This window comes from Epinephelus lanceolatus, chromosome 7 (assembly GCF_041903045.1).
Source record: "Epinephelus lanceolatus isolate andai-2023 chromosome 7, ASM4190304v1, whole genome shotgun sequence".
In the NCBI taxonomy this organism is placed as follows: domain Eukaryota; kingdom Metazoa; phylum Chordata; class Actinopteri; order Perciformes; family Serranidae; genus Epinephelus; species Epinephelus lanceolatus.
Genome location: NC_135740.1, coordinates 25,917,110 through 25,941,375, shown reverse-complemented (window position 1 = coordinate 25,941,375; position 24,266 = coordinate 25,917,110). Strand labels below are relative to the sequence as shown.

The 24,266-nt window shown below is 41.4% G+C and overlaps 3 protein-coding genes across 3 annotated transcripts; 1 reads left to right on the top strand and 2 right to left on the bottom strand.

Moving 5' to 3' along the window:
• Window positions 1–589: 589 nt before the first annotated feature.
• eef1g (eukaryotic translation elongation factor 1 gamma) lies at window positions 590–10,355 on the bottom strand. Its single transcript, XM_033632682.2, has 10 exons — window positions 10,206–10,355; window positions 9,124–9,282; window positions 8,820–8,883; window positions 7,772–7,914; window positions 7,438–7,581; window positions 7,184–7,313; window positions 5,191–5,395; window positions 3,468–3,640; window positions 2,291–2,415; window positions 590–956 (listed from the first exon to the last, which is right to left on the bottom strand). The coding sequence occupies exons 1-10, from the start codon at window positions 10,215–10,217 to the stop codon at window positions 798–800; spliced, it is 1,314 nt and encodes a 437-aa protein (XP_033488573.1). The 5' UTR covers window positions 10,218–10,355; the 3' UTR covers window positions 590–797.
• Window positions 10,356–10,427: 72 nt separating this feature from the next.
• polr2g (RNA polymerase II subunit G) lies at window positions 10,428–15,908 on the bottom strand. Its single transcript, XM_033632684.2, has 8 exons — window positions 15,752–15,908; window positions 13,374–13,483; window positions 11,859–12,018; window positions 11,574–11,624; window positions 11,403–11,468; window positions 11,204–11,275; window positions 10,993–11,026; window positions 10,428–10,738 (listed from the first exon to the last, which is right to left on the bottom strand). The coding sequence occupies exons 1-8, from the start codon at window positions 15,761–15,763 to the stop codon at window positions 10,725–10,727; spliced, it is 519 nt and encodes a 172-aa protein (XP_033488575.1). The 5' UTR covers window positions 15,764–15,908; the 3' UTR covers window positions 10,428–10,724.
• A 456-nt stretch (window positions 15,909–16,364) lies between these two features.
• Window positions 16,365–22,637, top strand: LOC117260661 (uncharacterized). Its single transcript, XM_033632683.2, has 5 exons — window positions 16,365–16,559; window positions 16,640–16,792; window positions 16,895–16,994; window positions 21,271–21,401; window positions 22,198–22,637. Exons 1-5 carry the CDS (start codon window positions 16,506–16,508, stop codon window positions 22,486–22,488), a joined length of 729 nt encoding a protein of 242 aa, XP_033488574.2. The 5' UTR covers window positions 16,365–16,505; the 3' UTR covers window positions 22,489–22,637.
• The last annotated feature ends 1,629 nt before the right edge of the window (window positions 22,638–24,266 follow it).

Sequence of the window (24,266 nt, the reverse complement as noted above, 5' to 3'; positions counted from 1 at the left end):
GCTCAACTGCTTTCCCATGACAAGTCTTTGGCTGCCCCCTGCAGGAGTGAGAGAACTTCAGCTGGACCTTTGGCCTACAGTGGAGACGTAACTGTGATAAACAGCTGCTCCTCTGGGGAGTACTTCAAGTGTTCTAAAAGAAAATGTTTCCCAATTAGGATGCATGCTTAATGTGTTTACACATTCACGACATCAGTATAACGAGAGCAAATGTTTCTGGTGAGTCGTAGGTTACAGTAACTTGACACCAAGCTGAAAAGCTTTGTTTCACTGACCCTCACTTCTGGTGGCAAATATCAACTTTGACACATCTCCAACCACGCCCTGCATTGTCATTGGGTGTGGTTGGTGTTCAGTGTTGTAACATACAAGGCGGATGTCAGGAGAGGTGAAGTCACTGCTACATAACTGTAGCAAGGCTTTTTAAAGCAAGTTTGCATTACTCTGCAAATCTCTTTATTGATCATGGTGTGCACCAAACTAAACATTCCCACCATTATTTCCTTGTTTCTTTTCTGGGTGGCACCAATCAAATGTATTTGTAGATGGGTTACTGCTCATAAAACAAACTGAAGTCAGACCACAGACATCAAATCCCATAGATGGCATTGTGGAAAATGCTTTATTTCGCAGGTCAAACAACAAAAAACAGTTTGGGGCCATTGAGACAAATCACTCGTCTTGACACTGTCATTCTTGCAGTAAAGTAAGCACGTGGTGGCTGAAAGTCCGTCGGTTTTAAGTGCTGGAAAGCAGAAGCGCAGAGTGCTTTCGCTCAAGACTGCCCCAGTGTCCTCTCACTTGAAGACCTTGCCTTGATTGAAGGCTTTACCCACGTGCTTGAAGTCTCCCTCCCAGGCAAAGTACTCCTTTACCAGGGTCTTGCACTCCTCACTGTTTGGATCCAGCTTGCGCCAGTCATATGATTCGTAGTCGATTTGCCAGTCCGGACACAGCTAGGAGGGGAATAAGAATTCGAATGTGAATGAATTACCTTGATGTTTGATGAACTGATAGTGCCACCACAACTTATTATCAGATGACAGATTACCCTGTAGAGAATACTTGGACCATAGCATTATGTGCATTGAAATGCAGAGCATAAAAACTGCAGTGAATGCTTTTAACAATCCGAACAATGTCAAAATGTAAAACATTTTATTTTGTACTCACGCAACATGTTCAAATTCTGAGCAGCAGTCTAATTTAGCTGTGACAAAAGCAGCAGTGGAAACACCTACCAACCTACAACATCTGATATTACATCCATTTTAAATGTTTAGCTTGGACATCGTTTGTGGCCACAGCATGAACCAGCCTATTGCTCACTGAAACAGAGATGACTGGGATGAATATGGTCTCAAGTTTCTCTTCCCCTGTCAGATTAAGACGTCGTGCCATGATTGGACACTGCCTTGCCCAATGACAGGGGACTGCCAACTAACCCCGAGATAAGAGTATCATCCAATTAAACATTGTTACTTCAGAAACTTCTGTTTAATGTTGAGTTGCATTTCATGTATACCTACCAAACCATCAAGTTGTGTTGCACACAGCCACATGCAGAATATTCTGTATGCAAGTTCCACCTGGATACTTTAGGCAGTACGCCATTCACAACATATTGAGGTAAGCACAGCGAGTGGATTGGCATACGAGTCAGTCACACCATGGCGAGCTCAAATGACACAGCAGCTGAGGACCTGCCTGCAGGTACCCGGTCAGCTACAACAGCAACCGGCGAACAGTTGTGTATAAGACGAGGACAGTGCATTGGCGTTGCTCCAGAGTTGTAGGGTATGTAAATGCAACGACAATGACAGCATCACCCAGATGTGATCACTGGGATAATAAATGTTTGTGCTTTGATCAAATATAGTCAAGTTGGAACTAACAACACACCTCTTAATGCACAAGTGTTGTGTTTGTACAGTGCAATACAGAAGTGTGTTAAACGTTCCTTTTTCTAATGACAATAGTTTACTTAAGTTGCAAGTGGGCAAAATTTTGCCTCAGCGAGATGGTTTTGTTTGCCTTTGACACCAACCTTGTTAAATTAAAACAAACCGATCCTTATGCATGTGGGGTTTTTCTCCCCCTCACTACACTGCTCTGTGACTCCTAAACCAAACCCAGTGTGAAACAAACCTTGGCTTGTGTACTGTTACACCACAACCACACACATAAATAACTGCCCAGATCAGTTTGTTGAAAACAAGCCCTTATTGCTTGAGGGTGGTGATGTTATCGGGACATTGTGGACAGTGTGTTCATCCTTTTCAGAACTTACAGTGAAGGCCAGTTCCTGGCCTCTGAAGATCCAGACACCGGAGATGGCGCTGTCGTTGTTGGTGCCAAACAAGAGGACGCTGGCGAAGGCATTCTTTCTGAGTTTGTCCAGACGCTGGAACATACCTGTGAAAAAGGTTTGAGAATTTTTTATCAATTAATAGAAACAGTGAGTCACAACTTAACATATACAACATGAACTGTACTGGTCACAAAAAACAGGACTTCTTTGAACATTTGACACGAGTCTTTTCTAGATTATCAACATTAACGTCTTTTCCTCCTCCTTACATATGGCTAAACATTAAGGCCAACACTACAACACCTGCAGTGTAGTTATTCTCTACATTTCAGTACCCAAGGTCAGTGATTTTACTGTGCCCACAGCATGAACCAGCCTATTACTCACTGAAACAGAGATGACTGGGATGAATATGGTCTCAAGTTTCTCTTCCCCTGTCAAATTAAGACTTGGTGCCATGATTCGACACTGCCTTGCCCAGTGACAGGGGACCATATGCTTTCCCCTAGAGGTGTTTCCTGATTGATGTACAGGCCTGTTTCTGCGCTGAGAGGGAGCATTTTAGGTTATGAAATCTAATCATCTCCAGTACAAGCACTGGCTTGAACAATGACCAACCTTGTTTAACCTCAGTTGTGTATTCTATTCTCTAGTATGACCTTATTTAACTTCAAAGAAAAGCTTTGCTACATTAAAATATGGGACAAAACCCATCAGGAAATGCGTTTATGTTGCTATAGCATATACACAATAGACCTCCAGGTGATGTTTAATAATTCTACAAGCCTTGCTTGCAATCCATTAAGAAAACATTCACAAAAATGCAACCTTTAGGTAAGGATTGATCCCCAATGTGTTGATGACACAACAAACATCATGTACACCACTATTAAACAGACCTGCATTGTCTTTGGACTATGGGAGCCACCATAAACACACGGGAAACCCGTGCCAATACATGAATAAGTAAACCCCCATGCATGACAAACCAAGACCAAATCTAAAAAGTTACTTTCTGGACTTCATTTCCAACCACAAAGGAACAACATTGCTCCAGATAACATAAGTAGGTCTGAAAAACAATTACTTCACAATCCCTGAAGTCATTCACTTTGGATTCAAGCTGCTGGATATAGTGGCAGCTGCTCAGTCTCACCTGTGATAAGGTTGCAGCTCTTGAAGGTTTGTGTGAGCTCCTCGGGGTATTTGTACTGGCTGTACCAGACCGAGTACCCCTCCGGGTCGAAGTGCTCCCAAAAGTGGGGAATGGCTACTGTCAGGGTGTCCTCGTTAGAATACTTTCTCTTGAACTCGTCCATGACAAATGGGCTAAAAAAGTAGAGGGAGAAGGACGGGTAATGTACATCTGCTCTCTATACATATAGGGCAAACAGAGAGAAACACGAGGTGTGGAAATCAGGCAAGTGACAAAGAATATGAATAGACTCAAAAAATGTTTAACTCTACTTTAAAGTTCCTCTCGTGGCATTGATTTAACAGCTTAAAATGTATCCGTTCATCAAAATTACAAATACTGAAGTTTTTTTCCATGGAAAAAAGTCCCTTCATGCCTTAAAATGGCTGAGATGTAACTTTTCACCTCATTTTGTATGCACGAATACATGCACATGCAAATTTGCCCCTGCCTATAACTCCACCTGCCTGTCCGCCTCTTGCCTGCAAGCGAACCCACTCACCTTCAACTCTGCTCATCCCTCTCTTCAGCAATTAAACAGTAACAGATTAACATGAGCCTTCGGCTTGACTACATTAACAAACAGCTGATAATGTGCTGCTAATGTTAAATAAACCTTGCTCCCAATCAACAGCTCAGACAAGTTGACTTGAAAGTGAGACTTTGCTTGAAAATACCGATACATAGCTACACCTGGCTTCTCCTCTGATACCCCTCATTTTACCGTAGTGTTCTGCTAACAATGTGGAACACCCTGCCCTGCAAGTTGATGGGATTGGTTCCTTAGGTACGTGGCATAAGAAATACTGGCAGTCTGAATCCATGTTTTTGAGACTGATATTGGTGCACTGCTGTTCCAAGGAGTAAATGCTCAGCCATGGCACTGAATTCTCATTTTGAATTCTCAGTGTTTCTAAACCATTATCATCTCAAGGACCCCTAAACTGATACAGCTTAGGTACTAGGTCTCCATTTAATAAGATTTCACTTCAGAGACCACTGACTGAAAAGATTTTGGTTGTAAGATATGATTAAGACCAGAATTCTGTACTTGTCAACTATAGCTGAGGAGATAACTGCGGAGGAAGTGAAACCTGTGATCAGAACAGGCACTCTTATGACTCTTACTCACATTGGGATCACTTCTACAGTGAATTAAATAGTATAAATAAACCATTTCCCATTTTTCTAGGGACACCATGGCACTCCCTCTAGGACACCTGGTTAACAGCCACTGTCTTATAGCATATCAAAACACCGTATGAACATGTTAACAAGGTTAAAAACTTGATTTGTGATTAATTTGACTTGATTTGATGTGGTGCAAAGTCAAACTGAAGCACTACCGACAACTTACACAACCAAACGCATCTTACAGAGTGAAGTTTGACTACTCTAAAGATCAACTGTAGATCTTTAAGGTTCAATCTGGTTTGTGCCCATATCATGAAACAGCCTATTACTCACTGAAACTGAGATGGCTGGGATGAATATATGGTCTTTTTTCTTCCCCCGTCAGATTAAGACTTGGTGCCATGACTGGACACCGCCTTGCCCAATGACAGGGGACCATCTGTTTGTGTGTTTGATCGTACATCAATCAGGGAAGTCTGAGGACTACAAATCCTGCACTGCGAGCTTTTAAATGTTTAACACAACAAGGAAAGCATAAAAATATTTGTACCTCTTTGGGAGGTGTGCAAAGGGGTCCTTTGCTTTGGGCTCAGCAGCCAGAACAGCATCACAGTCATCCATCTCCTCCTCTGGGGCGGGTTTCTTCTCCTCCTTTTTCTTTTCTTTCTTCTCCTGGGGCTTGGCTGCCTCCTTTCCTCCCTTCTCCTTCTTAGGAGGGGCGTCTTTCTTGGGCTGCATCTCGGCAAACTTCTTGGCTGGAGAGACAGAACAAAATATTGAAAACATGTTTTTTCTGTTAAAACTTACAATTATCAGACTTTGGTTTTGTACTCAGAACTACAAAACCTGCAAGTAGCTTTGTCTTATGTCTTTTAAACTGTGCCCATATCATGAAACAGCCTTTTACTCACTGAAACTGAGACGGCTGGGATGAATATATGGTCTTAAATTTCTCTTCCCCTGTCAGATTAAGACTTGGTGCCATGACTAGACACTGCCTTGCCCAATGACAGGGGACCATTGGTTCTTCCCAAATAGGGGAGCCAGAAATTTGATGTTTGTTTAAAAGAAAATTTTCTGTCCCGTAAGAGTAATTCAGTATTTTCTTTATATTAATTAACATTTAATAAAAAGTAAATGGCTGTGTAAACCCTGTGTACGTCAAATCACATCTAGTTCTTTCGTTAAAGAACGACACCACCCACTAATGCCTAAAATTAAGTTGCATATTAAACTGGGCCTACAATAGCAAGTAGGGTTACTTTAAGTATCATGAGTACACATACCTTTATTTGGTGCATACAATACTAACCTATTAAAATAATGACTGGCAGATTCAAACATTTACACCGTAGACTGTAAAAATAATGTACATGGCTACTGTGACAGCACCCACTGGTTTGTTAACTCCCAGTTTGAAGCCTCGAGTGTGGCATTTCTGCTGTCGCCATCTTGGTTTTTGAGGCCAGAAGTCAACATATTTGGGTACCAGCCAACCTGTCACTCAAAGCGGCCCACCCTTAATTAGGTGTAATTTTAAGCCCTGGCAAAATGTAAAACAGGGGAGTCATGTAAAAATTCACCTCTTGTACAGTTGTCAAGAAGGGGGAAATAAGCAGTAGAGAGCAAAACAGGTTTTTGTACCAGTCTGTAAACGTGTTTATTTTAGCTGTAAAGTTAGGTGAACATAACTATTGATCTTTATCAATAATATTGAATTCACATATTTTGACATTTTCATTTTTGGAAAAAAGAAAAGAAAAACTTGATGAAATTACTAAACTTTGGCGGATCCCCTGCAGTAACTCTGCGGACCCCCCCGGGGTCACGGACTCCCTGTTTAAGACCCAGGCCTTTAACACAATACAGCCTTTCAACAAGTGAGTGGAAACAGGGGCTTGCCCTCAAAAGTCAAGATTGGAATAGTCAGTCGGATACCCCTCAGTCGACTGAGCTTGCTTCAAATAGCAGTTATTTTTTGTAGTCAGTGTGCTATGCAGTGTACTTCTGGGGACATTTTGGTACCCAGTTTTTGCTGTGATGCAAGTGCTCTGACTTTAATGCTACTCTTTGGTACAGAAAGCTGCAGACGTGCAGATAGCAGCACAGAGGAGAGACTCTGCAACATAAGGCTCTGAGTAACATTATCTCTTCTGCTTAGGAGGTGGTGAGGTGGTAGCTTACTACACCTTAATACGATACAGTGTCTGGCTTTTGATATCTAGTATCAACAAAAATGTCGTGGCACAGTTCCAAATTGTTAGTGCAGTTAGCTTGTTTACTATATTACTCCAACGCCACAGTCACTCAACATCCTGCTGAACCCTGTTCAAACTTTAACAGCCAAATCTGATGATACAATTGACATAAATCTGAGTTGGGTACAGCCCTACAAACAGCAGTATAAGCGTCTGTTGAATTCAGCTCAAAAATTAAGGCAAGTGCATGTCTAATTACATACTTTTAATTAAACAGTGTGCTCCAGCAGCCAGCCTCATGCTCAGTGTGTGAGCCTTTTTTAAAGCTCATTTATGGTGACTCACCATCAAACTGGGCCATCTTTTCACACAGCTTGACCTCTCCTAGAACAGCCTTGAACTGGGGCTGGTTGACACAGGTGGTGAACCAGCGAGTCACGTTGGTGTAGGGCTGACGGAAAGAGGGCTCAAGGACCTGCAGGGGACAGACAGGCGTTGTGACTCACATATCAAATCAAATATTGCTCTACAAAATGTCAAAAATCAATGAAAGAGTGTGCAACTTCGTGTGGCTGTTATCTGCAGTGTGTATGTCAGACCTGTTTGTAGAGCCAGATCATGGAGCAGGCCACAGTGATGTCAGCAAGGGTGACCCTCTCTCCCACAAGGAAGGTACGGGTGTTCAGGTGTTGGTTCAGCACGGCCAAGGCCCTCTTCACGTCCTCCTTGGCCTGCTCTGTGGCCTGGACAGACCCAGACAGAAGAATGACTGTGCTGGACTACACAACATTAACTCTGCAACAGGGTCAAGTGCCAAGTCTTAATTACAGGGTGTCACACTCTGTCCAAATGAAACTGGCACCCACCTTCCACCACAACGACCAAATAATCATTTAAGTGTTTAGTTTGACCAGAAAATGCTGAGCTGCATACCTGCTTGTTAAACTGCATGATTCCCAGCGTGGGGAAGACCCATGCGCTGGCTGGAGGGATGATCTCTGAGTCAGCGAAGCTCACCCACTGCAGGACCTGGGCTGCGGCCTGGGGAGTGGCACCACGCAGGGCATCATTGCTCACTGTGGTTGAAAGGTGGAAGTGTTTTTAAAAAAAAAACAAAATCTCTAGGGTCATAATTTCATTTCCATTCTACATTTGTACACTGAAAACATAGAAAATGAGTTCCAACAGCAAGTTACAGAGCAGAGCAGTTACAAGTGCAGACCTTTACACATCTGACAGAATGCTGCCAACAGTGCATCAAACATTTTAATCATGCAGCCCGTCTATCGGGTACAACTAATGGTTGCATTCCATTTAGGTGTGCAGGAACCCATGTACTGCACATGCTAGCTCACAGTGACCTGTGAATTTACGAATTAATTAATGTTAGCTGACTCAAATGACAAGTTACACTATTACACCAAGTATGCGAGGAGAAACACTCCCTTAACCCCTAAAGTATTTAAGGCCTTTGAACATTGAGTCTTTTTAGTTCGTCCAAAATTGTCACACATCTAAAATTACATACGACTTCATGCTATGTCAATCACATTTGCACACTGAGTCCGAAACTTTTGTCGAAAATTTTCAGAACATCTGTCAGAAGCCTTTAAAGACGTTGACCATGAATCAGTGAAGAAAATGTGGTACTGGGACACAGCCACAAGACAGAGGAACAGGGTACATAGAATCATTTCATAAAACTCTGATAGCTCACTTTCAACAGGTCAGATTATAATATTCAGGTAGATGAAGAGGAGGAGGACGTGACCTGCACACAGTTACGCACAGAAACCTCTGCGTAACCCCCCCCCCCCCGCCCCATCCAAAAAACAACAAAAAAAAAAGACTCAGTGTGTGAAAGCTTTTACTGTGCTTCCTTTAAACTTTAGGTAAATAATATGTGGATCTCCTGGATGAACTCCCAAATGTATAGAGCATAAGAGACTTGAATGATATTATTAATAAACATCAGACTTACAGTAGTGAGCAATGGCATTACTCTCAAACAGACAGAAGCCGTCATCTCCCTGGTAGGCAGGTACCTACAAACAATGGCAGAATTCAAGAATAACTTAACACATGTAGCATGTTTTTAACAAGTGAACACTGCAGCGCATGATGAAACATGATTGGCAACGTAACAGTGGAGTAGTCAAACCAGTTACAGCACTTCTATATTTGATTATAATTGAGCGACTTAAATGCCGTTACTGATTCGCCACATTCAGTGTTGCAATTGAAACAAGAGCTACTGAGAAACAGCTGAGCTTAACAGCACTGACCTTGCCCAGAGGGAAGTTGTTGAGGAAGGCAGGAGTGCGGTTCGTCTGCCCGAAGGTGAAGGCAGGGGAGCTGCTGGCGACTTTGAGGTGAGCCCCACTGTACTGGGCTGCAATCTGGGCCTTGAAGGCCCGCCAGTTCTCTGGGTACGTGTAAAGAGTCTGGAAAGAGGAGGAGACGACACTGCAATTAACAAACAATATAAACAAACATAACAAATCTGCTTTGAATGTACATGCATGACTTATTATTGCTAGCAGGTTAACAAAAGTTGAGGGGACCTAAGGATGTTCTCATGGCAATACCTCACTATGGTGCAAAATTAATCTGGCCCTGTAATGCAGTTTATTATTTTCAAACACACAATGAAATATCTGGACAGTTTTGGAAAATAACGCCACACATCCAGTTTAAATGGAGACAGCTTGCTCTGGTAGTACTTCACATACAAATTCATGATGCTATACAACTCTGGATGCTCAACCATTTAAAATGACTGGGCAGGAATGGGAGCAGGGTGAAACTGGTGTGTAGATAAATACAACTGAAGGCTACCAGGCCACATGTACCTCTCTGACCGACTTCAAGTAAAAATTGAGCTATATTCACGTGGCTTTTAGCTTGCTTGAAATGCTAACTGATGCTAGCTGGCTTTACCGGTAACAGTGAGCAGATAGTATTCCTTCGCATAACGTTAGCTTTAGATAAAGTCAAAAACAGGTTCGCCTGAGGACTACAAAAACAGGACGTAAGCACCGACGTTAGGCGAAAACATTAATAAATACAGGAGTATGTTTCCACAGCTGGAAAATAGCCATGTTAACGTGGCACAAGCCTGGGCCAGAAGAGGGGCGTCATTCACTGTGAATGCTACGTCAGGTTAGCATTAAGCTAACCCCAGTTTGTATGAACGCTGAATGATATTCTTGGAAAATACCCCCGCTAACAGCTGCTTAACAGACCGAGAGCAGTGTAAATATGACAAGCTGCTCGGTAAGACTGCAGATGGGCCTGATATTCGGTGGATTGAGCCGGGAAAGTTTACAGAAAACCCTCAAGTTAGCCATCTTTCCATCTTACTCACCCCTGCCGCCATCTTCAGGACGAGAGAAAGAAAGAGCGAGCGCACCAGTGACGTATTTACGGCCACAAGCCGTGCGCGCACTTGGAGTTTCCGCGTTCACGTTTCGCCTCGTGCTGTAGGGACAGGGTGATGATGCTCAGCCACATCTCACACAGACGCAGCTGCACATCATGCTCTGACAAAGTAACATACTGTGACATTTAAAGCATGAACATACAAAGATTTAACAACTAATACTTTATTACAGTCTGTGTACAAAAAAACAAAACAATATTTGAGATAGAAATCGTGAATTATACATGAAAAAATTGGTAAATCATTATGTGCTACTGATGCATTGTATGCCATCTTGCACCCATTCGGATTAAAACAAATGTAGGCTGCGCAGCATGATAATAAAACGATGTTGCTATGACCACACCATGTCAATAAGTGTAGAAAAATATTCATTTTACACAAAAAAGTAACTAAACTACTACATAAAATGTCCCATGTGAAATGTGCTCTCTCTGGGGCGAATCAGCTCACAAGACCTGGAAAAAAGGGACAGAAGGCAAGTTTAATAATCATCATAAAAGAGAGAGTAAAACATTTTTGTAACTCGCAACACAGCCAAAATTATTCCACTATAACCACAGTAACCAAATTAAAGCAACACAAAAGCTGTTTTGTCAAACTATGGAGCATATCTTCCTTACTGTGCAGAATAACTTGGCATTTTATCACTTCATGCCCATCTAACAAGCAGGTCTACCATATGTATGACAATGTTCTGTGTAATACTCACCCAGATAATCATCCATGAGAGATCCGATGGCGAACTGAAAAACAATAGAAAAGCTTGTTTTTAACTTCATGCCTATTAACACAGGCCTACAGTACATCACTTCTATAACCTGCTGTGTAACATCTGAGACATAGTGACACAGCATTTATGTTAGCTTATGGCCAAGAGAAATATGCAGTCCTTATTAGACAAGAAAGAAAGAAAGACATACAATGTCATTCTTGTCCACTCTTGTTCCCACAATCTTTAGTCGGATCTCATCGTCTTGCTGGATTACAATGTCCTTAAAAAGAAAAGAAAACACCCTTATAATGCTATTTGGTGAACATTTATTTCATTAAATACTTTTTGGTATTACTGTAATTATTTTAAACCTCTGGTTGGTTACAAGACATAATGAATGTTCTTACCTCATCAACAGTCTTATAACAAGGAGGATTGGAGTTGGGGTCAAACTCCATTTCTGAGGGGATGGACTGCATAAACAAAAATACATGTGAGATAAAGATAATACATAAATCAAAAAGCACATTAAAGGTCGACTGACTCAGTCAATAACTGTAGATGTTAATGTGACTCACATGGCGAGAGATGAAGCAAGACATGGGACCAATTTCTGTGAACAAGCCAACCTGCAAGACGCGGAAAAATATAGAATTTGGACAAGTCACAAAAAGAAAATTTCCATTATCAGTTATTAATTACTTCATATTCAACACATTCACAACTAAAGAAGCATAAACTCTTGAGCACATTTACTGTGATGAAGTTAAAAGACGTACTCCACAACAGTAGGGAATTCCATAAGCCAAAATAAAATACAGATATTTCAGGTATCCAGCAAACTTGCACTGTTTGTCCCTCACCTTGTTAACCTGAGTGACCACAGCATCAACCACCTCCCCTTTAAATGGGCGGAACACAATGGCCTTGTATTTGACTGGGTAGAGGACAAACCCTCTCCCAGGCTGGATTACACCCGCCCCGATGTTGTCTATAGTGGTGACTGCGATGACAAAGCCATACCTGAAGGAGAGATTTACATAAATTAATGACATGTACATGTACATGTAGGAATGGAAATGCAATATAATAACTTGTTCTGCATGTTGATACTGTCGTAACAAATATCGGGTCTCATCTGTTGCCCTTGGCTGTTTTTTAAAATTGCCTGGTCAAAACTCACAGCTTTAATCCTCTGAGACCCGTCAGCGATCCTGGTTGACATTTCAGTCTCTCAGAGACTATAGAGGGCTGGATTTTAGAATGATGATACTGGTATCTCATAAAACTAGAAGACATAACGACATAGTCGGACATACACGGACACTACTCATTGAAACTGAAGAGCGGACGAGCAGAGAGAGGGAGCAGCAACAGGCAGAGGAACATGTCCGAATCCAGCTAAAAGTAAACACAGACGTTCATTTCTTCTTTCCGTTATGTTGTCGCATAATTATACTAACAATCCGATGCCTATCTGTGTGAAAAAAATGCACTTTTAGTGGACGTATTTTGATGTTGTTTGACGCTATCCCAGTGCCCTATTATTTAATATAGCGCACGCTCCGAGGCTGCAGGCAGGTCAGCCTGAGCTTCGTACTGGAGAAAGGTCAAATATTGAACATCCTATCACTCATTTAGACAAAAGTAGATCAGAAAATAGGGCCCAGGTTGAAAAAAACATTAGTTCCCCTTTAACATCCTCCTGAATCAATCTTTGTCATATGTTCAATTTTATGTATCATTGTGTCATATGTGCTGTCTATATCTTAATTTTATTATGTTGGTCTATTCTGTACACACGACATCTAGCCTATTGGTCATCTGTCTGTTCAGGGAGCGGGATCCCTCCTCAGTTGCTCTTCCTGAGGTTTCTTCCATATTTCCCCTTTTCAAGAGTTATTTAGGGGGGGTTGCCCTTATCCATGGCAAGGGTCAAAGCACAGGCAGCGTCATGTGCTGTACAGTTTGTAAAACCCCCACAGGCCAATTTATGTGTAATATTGGGCTATATAAATAATGTTGTCTTGATTAGACAGAATTATTACACATATTATGACATAATTTTCATATGGAACATACAATAATTCATCATACCAGAATATTTTTATTTCTTGATAACCTTACCAGAAATAAAAAAATGTTTCTGCCTCTTCCCCTAAAAGTGCTTACACTAACCTCTGCATTAGACTGAAGTTCACCGCACTTTAGTAGCATCTGTTCCAACCTAACAAATGCAACGTGTCACTGAAATGACAGGTTAACTTAACTTTCCAGTCAAATTACAGCCTATTCACCATTTAACTAAGAAGCTCTCAGAACAATAACACGCTTTTTTTTTATATAATTGCACATGATTAAGTCTTGCAGCTACTCACTTGCCGGTGCATGTACCCTCCACTTCTGTGAAGAGCTTCTGTTTCACGGTGTTCAGGAGGTTAGGGCCAAAATACCTCGGGTGTAGTAAGATTTCATGCTCCAAAGAAATCTGGAAACACAGACAATGCGTGAATTACAGGACATTGCTTCCAACAGCAATGTTAGTGTGGGATGCATTAGATAAGATACTGTTTTAAGTTATTAGTTTAGGTTATTTATTTGCACATACCTGTGTATAGGCAAGACAGTAAGAATTTATAAAGTGTACACATTGTGCAGAAGAGGTTAGGAGCCAAAACTGGCTTATGAAGACATGCCCCCTACTAAATAGCAATAATGACACCTTAAAAAGAAAAAGATAAAAACAAAGATTGCAAAATTGATCAAAGTTTCAAGACTAGCAGTACTACAAATTAAACGAAGTGTACAGATACGAAAAATGTTTTTACAAGCTAGAATTAATTACAAATGAATCAATGAAGTGTCTTTGTAGAGCATTTGTAAATTAGAGTCCTTTTAAGATGTTTTTTATGTAGCCTAATGATAATGTTGGTGTTGATTGTAGCAATGGAAAGAGGTTGCAAGGTGTCTACAGGTATCAGACAGTTAAATTCAATGCTTTAAAGACCTGTGCAAGACATCTTTTAACCAAATTTAGGACAGGTTTTTGAACAAATCATGTTTTGCCTAATTAAGCATTGCAGGTAAGCACTGCAGGTAAGTAGTATATATGTGGTCTTGTGCAGAGGTAGAGTGTTGAGTTAAATCAACCTACATTTTGCCAAGAGGTAAGTGCAAATATGAAGTAAAATTACAGTATTATAGATTTTTAAAGATTCGTAACATTAGAAATGTGGACTTTTACATAGAAAGGCTTCACTAATTTTCACAAAAATAATTTAAAAAAATGGATAAATGAAATTAGATCAAATGTTTGTTTAACACCTCACAAATTCAAATTTAAGACGATTTAGTGACTTTTAAGGCCTTATTGCTGTAACATTGAATTTAAAACATTTTAAGACTTGTTAAGGATCAATAGACACCGTGGGTTGTTCCAAAGAGATGGTCCCCTGTATTTTTCATTTCTTTTTATTTATTTATTCATTTATATTATCATATTAATATAGACATACCACAAAAGGACAACAAATAGACATACCTCAACCACAACAATAACAAAGACAGCAACAAAAGGTTTAAAATAATACAGTAACATATTATGTGACAACATAAGACATTAAAGGGGGGTATACAGTACTACACCTTATAATTAGTAGATGAATTCATATGTCTTAAGGAGTAGGCTACATGCCATTTATATGGGAAACCAGAAATTCAGGAATAGTTCAAATAGGGCTGCTCAGTGTCGGTCTAACAGTGTTTCAAACATACTATGTTCACATGCAATCCCAAATTTGCCCCCCTTCAAAAAGTTGTGTCACTGATCATGTCAGCTATTCTTTCCACACTAATAAGACTGGAAAACTCAAGCAACCAAGCTTCTATCGAGGACCATGCTGGCTTCCCAATTCTGCAGTTCAACAATATCATTCTTTTAACAGCCAATAAGTAAAAGCCTACTGTTTTCCAGTCTTGTATTGACTGAACTTGTGCAGCCCTACAACCCAACAAGCAAACCAGAGGACATGGGGAAAGATTTATATTCATTATTGCTGAGATCCAATGACACACTTCATTCCAAAAGGACTTGACTTGGCAGTGCCGAAACAAATTAATCAAAGCTCCCAGATGCCCACAACCATACCAGGATCTATTCTATTTTAATTCTGAAGGGTATTGAGGATCTTTAATTGTATAACTCTGGCTCTAACGGACAGAAATCCCCATTGGGCACCTCCATACTGTTCGCCACTCCTCACGGGTCAATCAGACCCCCTAATCTCGTTCCTGCTGGGACTGAGAGGATCAGCATCTTGTACACACTTGAAACGGCACTTCTATTTAATGCTGCAGACTTGAATTGTTTATCTGTCTCCTCTTTGGGGAGTTTTAAGGAATGTGATTGTAACTGTGCGTACTGTAAAAAGCCGCTTGTGTTCAGGCTGTAGTCCTCTGTATTCCTCAATGAATATAGATTATGGGAAATCCGACAATACGAAAAATTAAAGTCCTTAAAAATGTCCTTTATGAATGGGATGCTGTGGGTTCTGCCTCAGTGTATCAGGTTAATCAAGCTGGTGGTATATCTGCATGGCTTTATGGCAACACCGCCAATCAACGCGGCGTGGATTTGGAAGTTTTGTTTAGCCACATTAGCTATGCTAAACATTTAAGCTAGTCGCTAATTGACAAACAAAACAACTGTACACTGCTAACAGCCGGCTCACACACGGAGGATAATACACATACTTACATGGTAAAACATTTCCGCTGCGACGTTCAACTCGCACTCGATCAATCTTTGGGTTTTAATAAATTATCCGAAACGTTGTGAACTTAATGAATGAAAGCCAACCGTCGCTCATGAGTCACTTCCGGGTTATGGTGTCGGTAGCAACAGTGGTACCCTGAGTTCTGACTCGCAGGGAGTCACTGTATGGAATAACTCCGGAGTATATAGTTAATATTCAGAGTCAGAAAAGCCTCACTAACCCGTTTATACTCAAACTATAGAGATACGTTTTACCTGTGGAGCTTGTTGGCTGTAAACTGCATTACATACAGGCATAAGCGCTCAATGGAAACCATGGAAACAACGTCTACACCGCGCGCACAGTCCGCTCCCTAGCGGCAGGGAGGAGTAGTGCAAGAGGGCGGGGCCAGTTGGCAGGCGTGACTCCATGCTGCTCTGTGATTGGACCGTTACCTCTGATATATCCCCGAAGCTAAACACAAGATTTTATCAACACGGTGAGATACAAATAAACTCTGCCATTACTGCTACAGCAGAGTGTCCAGATAGAGGCTAACTCGTCACATTAATTTAACAACTACTACAGGTGACTCAAAGTAGGAACGCGTGATGAATAACATTTCTTTGTAACTACATCAGCAGCAGAAAGTCGACACCTCACAAGAATTTGCAGGACTTCCTTAATCATTGTGGAAAGACTGGAAACTACCGGAGCTGACAGCTGCTTTACACGCTCCCTTCTGCACTTTCTGACATGGCGACTAAGCTCGTGTTGAAGTTTTTCCGTCCCCCTGTGCTCACACAGCTGGTAAGTTGTGGGATACTGTCATGCTTTGCCTTTCCTGCGCTGTTTCTGTGGGACTGCTGTGACTCATGTCCTCCGTCCAGGCGTCCCTGTCCCGGGGGAAGGCGGCGGCTGCAGCTGGGATCAGGTGTTTCTCCAGTGACCCGCCACAGGAGAACATCAGTCGCTATCCAGTTCCTTACAAGAAAGACCTACCCTTTGATATAGTGGCGCTTATGGAGGAAGTAGAGTCAAAGGTACAACTAAACAAACCTTTATAAATGAGGCATTTAACTGTGCTGCACATTCATTAACACTGCCATGAGTCTGATTTTACTAAACTTGACATTTCCTTATAGGGAGGCTTTTTGCCCAATGTCTTCAAAGTCCTGTCTCACAGACCAGCAGAGTTCAGAGCCTTCTTCGCCTACTACAATGAGCTCATGAACAAGGAGACAGGTGTGTGTTTGTTATGTTTCTCTGTAGCTGCAGTGAGTGGTGCTGCTCAGGGGTGGTGATAGAAATTCTAGGCATCCCGAGGGCGGCTGTTGGGCCCCTGAAACAGTAGGTGTAATGTTCCACCCCCTGTACCACTATGGGCCCAATGAATCATTCATGCCAGTGGCGGTTGTAACATATTTGGTACCCTAGGCGAGCCTCCCCTGGGTGCACCAACCCCTTGCAAAAAAATAAACATGTTTAAACATTCTTTAAACATCCAAAGTGTAAATAAACTACCTCGCTAATAACAAACAAGTGCTAATTTAACAAATATGTGCTAATTTGCTTTCAGTAACATGTTGTACAAGTGTAATAATTCAATTTTTTTCATTCAGTTTTGTTTATAAAGCCCAATATCACAAATCACAATTTGCCTCAGAGGACTTCACAGCATACGACATCCCTCTGTCCTTTGGACCCTCACAGCGGATAAGGAAAAACTCCCCCCAAAATCCTTTAACGGGGAAAAATAGAAAAATAAAATAATAAAATCCTATAATAATCAATATACAAAACAATTACAAATTAACTTGATCAGAAGAATAAACAATTAAGTAATATATGACATTGTAAAATAATGATAAAATGTACAAACCAGCTTTCAAAGTGAACTAGAGATGCACCATTCTTTAAATTCTAGGCTGATATTGATACCAATGTTTAAAATAACAATTTTGCCAAAAGCCCATACTAATGTTTTTATATTAGCCAATATATTTTATGTTGGTTACTTTTGTTTTTTTTGTTGTTGTTACTAATTCTTCTTTTGTGCCAGGGAAACACAGAAATCTACATTATAAAAAATAAAAGAACAGTTTTAAAGCCATTCAGTCCTTCATTACACTACCTTTCAATAAGCACAAATTTAATTTAATACATTTTTATGAAACATTTAATATAACCTTCTTTCACAGGAAAAACATGTTAAAAAATAAAAAAAAGCTTTTTTTACGACATAAATGATGTGTCATAATTCCCTCTCTAAAATGTACTTTATAGTGCTGTCAAAAAACATTTTGATTTTTCTTCTATGGCGCCCCCTATGGATAACAGCACCCTTAGCGTTCTCCTATACTGCCTGTGCCAGGGGCTGACAATGATTCACACTTTAACCTTCATCCAGCTACAAAATCAGACTGCACATCGTCCACCTCTGAAATAAGCCAATATCTTATTTGCCAAGGTGGCTACCTTTGTACGCAGTATTGCTGACTCATGTTTTAGGGCTGTGCTCTGTTTGGCTTTTGAGGTTGTGTGTTTTATTTTAGAGACAGCAGGGGCACTGAAAGCCCTTTCGGAGCGCAGGCGATACACAAGGACGCAGGTGTGATATTAAATCTGTTTCAGTTGATGATCAAACAGTGGCAGGTAGAGTGGTCGAAGCTGAGGTAAATAAGGTCTGGTAGGAACATAAATATCTAGATGGGGAAACAAAACAGACAGTTTATGTGAAAAGGAAACTCCACCCATCTGATATGGACATTTTTAGCTGTAGTTGGGGAGTTATGGTGCTGCCAGTATAAGAAGGTGAGAGTGGTGTAATTTTCAGTCTGGCTGCTGCACGGTTGCCTGAATGTGTCTGCTCTCCACCACTCACTAAACATAGCAGATGTAAACCCAGACAGCCACAGCCATAACAAGCAGGGAAGACTGCACGCTGGAAGAGTGAACGTAATATGAGACTACTTTTAAAAGAAGGTGCATAATGTCTTCAGAAAGTTACTCCATGTGTCCATAGGCTCTTGCTTTAAATAAATTCACCAATGGGGTCTAAAAAGTTTAGCTACAGAGACGCTGAGTTAGCAACGCAGCTGCAGGTAGCATGAGAGGGCCGTAATATACCTGAGTAATGATTGCAACCAGAGAGCTGCAGAGCACATTAGGTATGTTGTTGCAGTGCCTTTTATTTCATTAGCTTTTAAATCTCAGTTGAACTTTTGTTTTGTTTCCATCTTGTGAAATAAAACTGAATGGGCGCTTCGTGAGCTGACATGTGAACCGTGACTCATTGAGGAAGGAGAAGTGTGGACCCTGAGGGTAGACCAATTAAGAGCCAGTGGACTGGAATATGAGCACCCCATTATCATGTTTCAGCTTCTCAGAAGTGAGTGATACAGCCTGTAATGAGAAGACATTAAGATACTATGTGGAACGGAAGCTAACCTGAAAGTGTCCCACTCCACTTCAGCTGACTAATGTTTGACTTCACTAAACCAAACTATGTCAGCTCTGCGGTCTGTGTGTGGTTATTGGATAACCACGGTCTGGATTATTACTGTACATGTGTTAAGTCATATTGACCTCCGAGCATTTACACTTAGAATAAAAATATATCCTGAACAATAAAAATAAAACACATTACAGCCTCAGAGGACCCATAGATGCCTCTACTAAACTGAACATTATAAAATTCTAAACTTAAAAAGTTACAGGTGATGTTGTAGCCACCGCTGAATATTATGGACCAGTTCCAGGAGGCAGTTTATTCCTGAGTTTGGGATTTATACTTGTGCGTCAGCTCTATGCAGATTTTACACCGTTGTGAGCAGTTATACATGTGTGGTGGTGTGTCTGTGTCACTCTGCAGTTACACCTCCAAAACACTAGTGAACAGTGGGATTTCTGTGAAGTGCTGTAAAGTTTAGTTGATTCAACACACCCAAAACACACCTAAAACACACATTAAACATGGCTTAATAGAGACAATTTCAAACACAAGTACACAAATCAGCTTCACTATAACTTGCAGCATTCACAGACAAACACACATTTTCCCCACAAATACAACATGCTAATATTTTTAGCACAAGCCTATGGCATTTTACATTGTATAAATTAGCCTAGGGGCTAGCAGACTTTTCTTCTTGTTATATGAAGCTAAGGACAACTGCAACATTTAAAGGCGTCGTATGTAAGAATGTGGCCAAAACAGTTACTGCACTCAAATTCAAAATACTGCCGCGAGTCATGTCCGCCCCCCCTCCCCTACAGATTTGAGGTTGCTGGACAGCGGCATGCTGGAGACTGCCGTGGCAGGGCCGCATCACCGCGTCCTTGATCTTCGGTTTTCCAGCGGACTGTTCGAGCAAGTCCGGCTTCTCTGCTGCTAACGCTGCTGCCGGGATACAGCTGAGGAGGAGCCGGCTGCTAATGCTATGTACCGGGACACTGCTAACGCTGCTGCCGGGATACAGCTGAGGAGGAGCCGGCTGCTAATGTTATGTACCGGGACACTGCTAACGCTGCTGCCGGGATACAGCTGAGGAGAAGCCGGCTGCTAATGCTATGTACCCGGACACTGCTAACGCTGCTGCCGGGATACAGCTGAGGAGGAGCCAGCTGCTAATGTTATGTACCGGGACACTGCTAACGCTGCTGCCGGGATACAGCTGAGGAGGAGCCGGCTGCTAATGCTATGTACCGGGACACTGCTAACGCTGCTGCCGGGATACAGCTGAGGAGACTGCTAATGCTATGTACCGGGACACTGCTAATGCTGCTTGCCGTGCTGCTTTAGCTCAGTCGTAACTGTAACTGATGCTGAGACTCCACTAACTGCCTGACTGGTAGACGGCGGTGGGTGGCGCAACAGGCCAAAACACAAATTCAAAACATAAACATGATTTGCAGACTGCAAAAAAAAATTTTAGATGCAAATATTCTGGCTGTACTATTGTTGTCGGTGAGATCAGTATGTTATATGAACATTATTCCTTAGTCTCTGTGACATATTAGGAGGATTTTACGACTATTTGCTTTAGATTTCTTACATATAGCTCCTTTAACAAGTTTAACGTCACAAAATTGTCTCATACTAAATGCATTTTCCAAACAAATACAACATGCTAACGTTATTAGCGCAAGCTTATTGCATTTTACATTGTATAAATTAGCCTAGTGACTAGAGGTGATTTCCTCTACTCATATAATGCTATAATAAATCGCACACAAGACTTAAAATGGTGATTTGTGGAGGCTTCATTGTCTTCTCAATTTATTGTTTCTTATCTGTGAAATAAAAGTAAATAAAGGCTTTGTTTCTACTGAGGGTGAGCTTACAAACATAGGCAGGAGGTCTGCCTTGCCACGACGGCATAGGGTACGGTGTAGGCTCTACGTCGACGCAGAGCCTACACCATAGGTACAGTGTCGATTTGATGCAGAAGTATAAATCTCACTTTGCTGTACCCTATGCTGACAATTTCACATTGATTTGCTATCTAATGTCTTCCAGGGGGATTGACCAAAGCCGACCGTGAGCTGATTGTAGTGGCCACCAGTACCCACAACAAGTGTCTTTACTGTGTGATCGCCCATGGTGCATTGCACCGCATCTACTCGAAGAAACCCACTCTTTCCGATCAGGTATATTCTTTAAAGGAATACCTCACCCCTAAAATGATTATTTGTATATCAATTACTCATTACGTCAAACTCTGGAAGAAACCTTGTTTTTCTCGCATATGAATGATGAATTAAAAAACTGAGAAAATTCTTGATGAATTAAAGTCGGATTGGATCGAACATAACAGCAGCAAAAATATATCTGTTAACAAACTCTCAAACATTTCGTGCAATATAATCCAAGTCTCACTGATCCAGTGGTATGCTTGGTATTTTCCAAATACATGCATGTTTGCTGAAATATTAATATTTAAAACATTTCTGCATAAACAGTCTCACACAATGCATGCACTGTTTGGGAAGTACTGAGTAGGCAAGTGTAAAAATGAGACTTGGATTATACTGTGCGAGTTGTGTGAGAGTTTGTAAACAGATGTTTTGACACAGTTTTGTTGTTAAACCTGGCCCCCCTTTACTTCCATTCATCGAACATTTTCTTTATTTTTGGAGTCTTTGCTTACCATGAAGGCATGCAAGAAAAACAAAGTTTTCTTCCTGAATTTAAGGTAACACAGGGTGAGTAATCGGTAAACAAAATAAACATTTGGGGGATGAAGTATTCCTTTAATAGATTTTTTACTACTTGTTTCTGCTTTGCTTATTATAATACATAATTACTGCAGTTGTCACATTAGTGTAGGTACGTTACAGGGCATTTCAATCAACTGAAGCTAAACACATTTCTTGTGATTCAAAAAAGTTGTATATTAAATGACACATGTTCTGTCTAATGAGCTCCTTCTCTACTTTCACGCAGGTTGTCGTTAACTATAAGAATGCAGAGCTGTCACCACGGGAGCGCGCCATGCTGGACTTTGCCATGGCTGTGTGTCGCTCCGACACCATCACAGAGCAACACTTGGAGTCTTTGGAGAAAGTGGGCTTTGACCGCGAGGATGCGTGGGACATCGCTGCCGTCGCTGCTTTCTTTGCCATGTCCAACCGGCTCGCCCACCTCACTGACATGAGGCCAAACGTAGAGTTTTATAACATGGGCCGTGTACCTCGGGACAAGAGCAAGGACAAAGGGAAAGAGAAAGGGGAGTAGTGTTACTGACAAGACAATCAGATGCCATTGTTTATTTTTGTCTCCCTCTCATGTGAACATGTGGTTTCTTATTTATGCTTAAATGAGGTGCAATATCAGAACTAAAGGTGTCCAACCTGAGCTGCAATTAAATTGAACGCCAACACTAGGGATGGGAATTGATAACATTTGTCAATCCTGTCAATTGTTTCCATTATTGATTCCCGATACTATTTCTGCCTGGGAAAAAAGTAAGCCCACACTGATTATCAGCATCAGTGCAACAGTTTTATTTTCTCTGACTTTGTACACAGTGTAAAAACAGTAGAAAAAGGCATGTGACAGCCTGCCATCGTCTAAAATGGACTAAATAAGAAAACATTTGTACAGCATACATCGTCAATTAGATTTTCTGTCAAAGAAAAACCTGCTAAGCCTGCCTGTGTGGTGCTAACAGGATATTTACCCTCGGTAACAGACGTGGTGCTCAGCTGGGAAGCAGTGGCTCTTGTGCAAAGAGTGTCAGATACATGGCATTTCTGGAATTTAAGCCTGCGTTGCGTAGAGTTGTTTCCGCATATTGCTGGTGTTTCCATCCTCAGCTGAAATCATCATCTTATGGACAATACAAGCAGCACTGTTGAAATGAAGCCACGTTATGGATCGTTTCCTAATCACTGCCATGATTCCTTGTTTCAAGTTTCCAGCACTATGAGTTTGACATCATTTTGCAATGCACATTATCAGAAAAACATGCCGTCTATGATGAAAGGAATTAATAAGCTCCAGCCCTTTTTACGCTGTCGGTTCAAAGCGGGAATATCACACCTTCATGCTGCCTTGTGCTGTATTTAAGGTACGTGGTAGGTGCCTTTAATGTTCCACTGGAGATAGTAACAATGCCGAAACAGTGGCCGAATAAACAGGACAGTCTGCGGGATGGGATCATGGGTGGCATGGGTCTAATGTAATGTTTAGACAACATGTCATGCGTGCAACCCAATGTGGGAGATTAAAAAAAATAGCTGTTAGCAATTAGCAGCTAACTCAGAGAAGAAGAACAGCGGCTGTAAATTGGTGCGTTAATGCCATTGTTATTGTGTCAAAAGTGCTGCCAACGCGCGTGTTACACACCACACCAGAGGCCAACGCTGCCTTGCCACACATCATGTTCGCCACACCGCTCCCAATTCAGCAAAGAATGATGCCGCCGTTGTTTGATTCTGTGTAAAAATGCAAAGTAGGCATAAAGACGGGACTGTGCGATCTGTGTGTAAAAGGGCCTCTGAGGCATATACAATTCTGATGCATTCACACAATTTGGAAGCGGTTCTCAATGCCCATACCTAGATAACACTGGAATTAGTAAGTTTGTCCTGAGATGATAATTTAGGTTCTAAAGTCGCTTGACTGAGCCAGGGTAGGCGTGTAGAACAACCAGAGACTGACATGGGAAGGAAGTGAAATAACTGACCTTATTGATATTTTAGTACAGTGGTTCTCAACTGGTGGGTCGCAGTCCAAAAGTGGGTAGCAGGTCCATTCTGAATGGACTGCAAGTGACTCGCAAATGTGTCAAGTCTGTAAAAAAACACTTTATTTTGAAATACAGTGAATATCTGGCGCATAGCTTTTATTTTGAAGTGCCATTCCCTGCTGTAGAGTGAATGAATAACGGACAGTCACTTGGCAGTGACAGCAAACTAGCTCGACGACACGGCCAAACTCAAGTATGATGCTGAGACTATTAAACAGTGGACCTTGAACTAATGGCTACGGAGAAATCTGGACCAGATGGG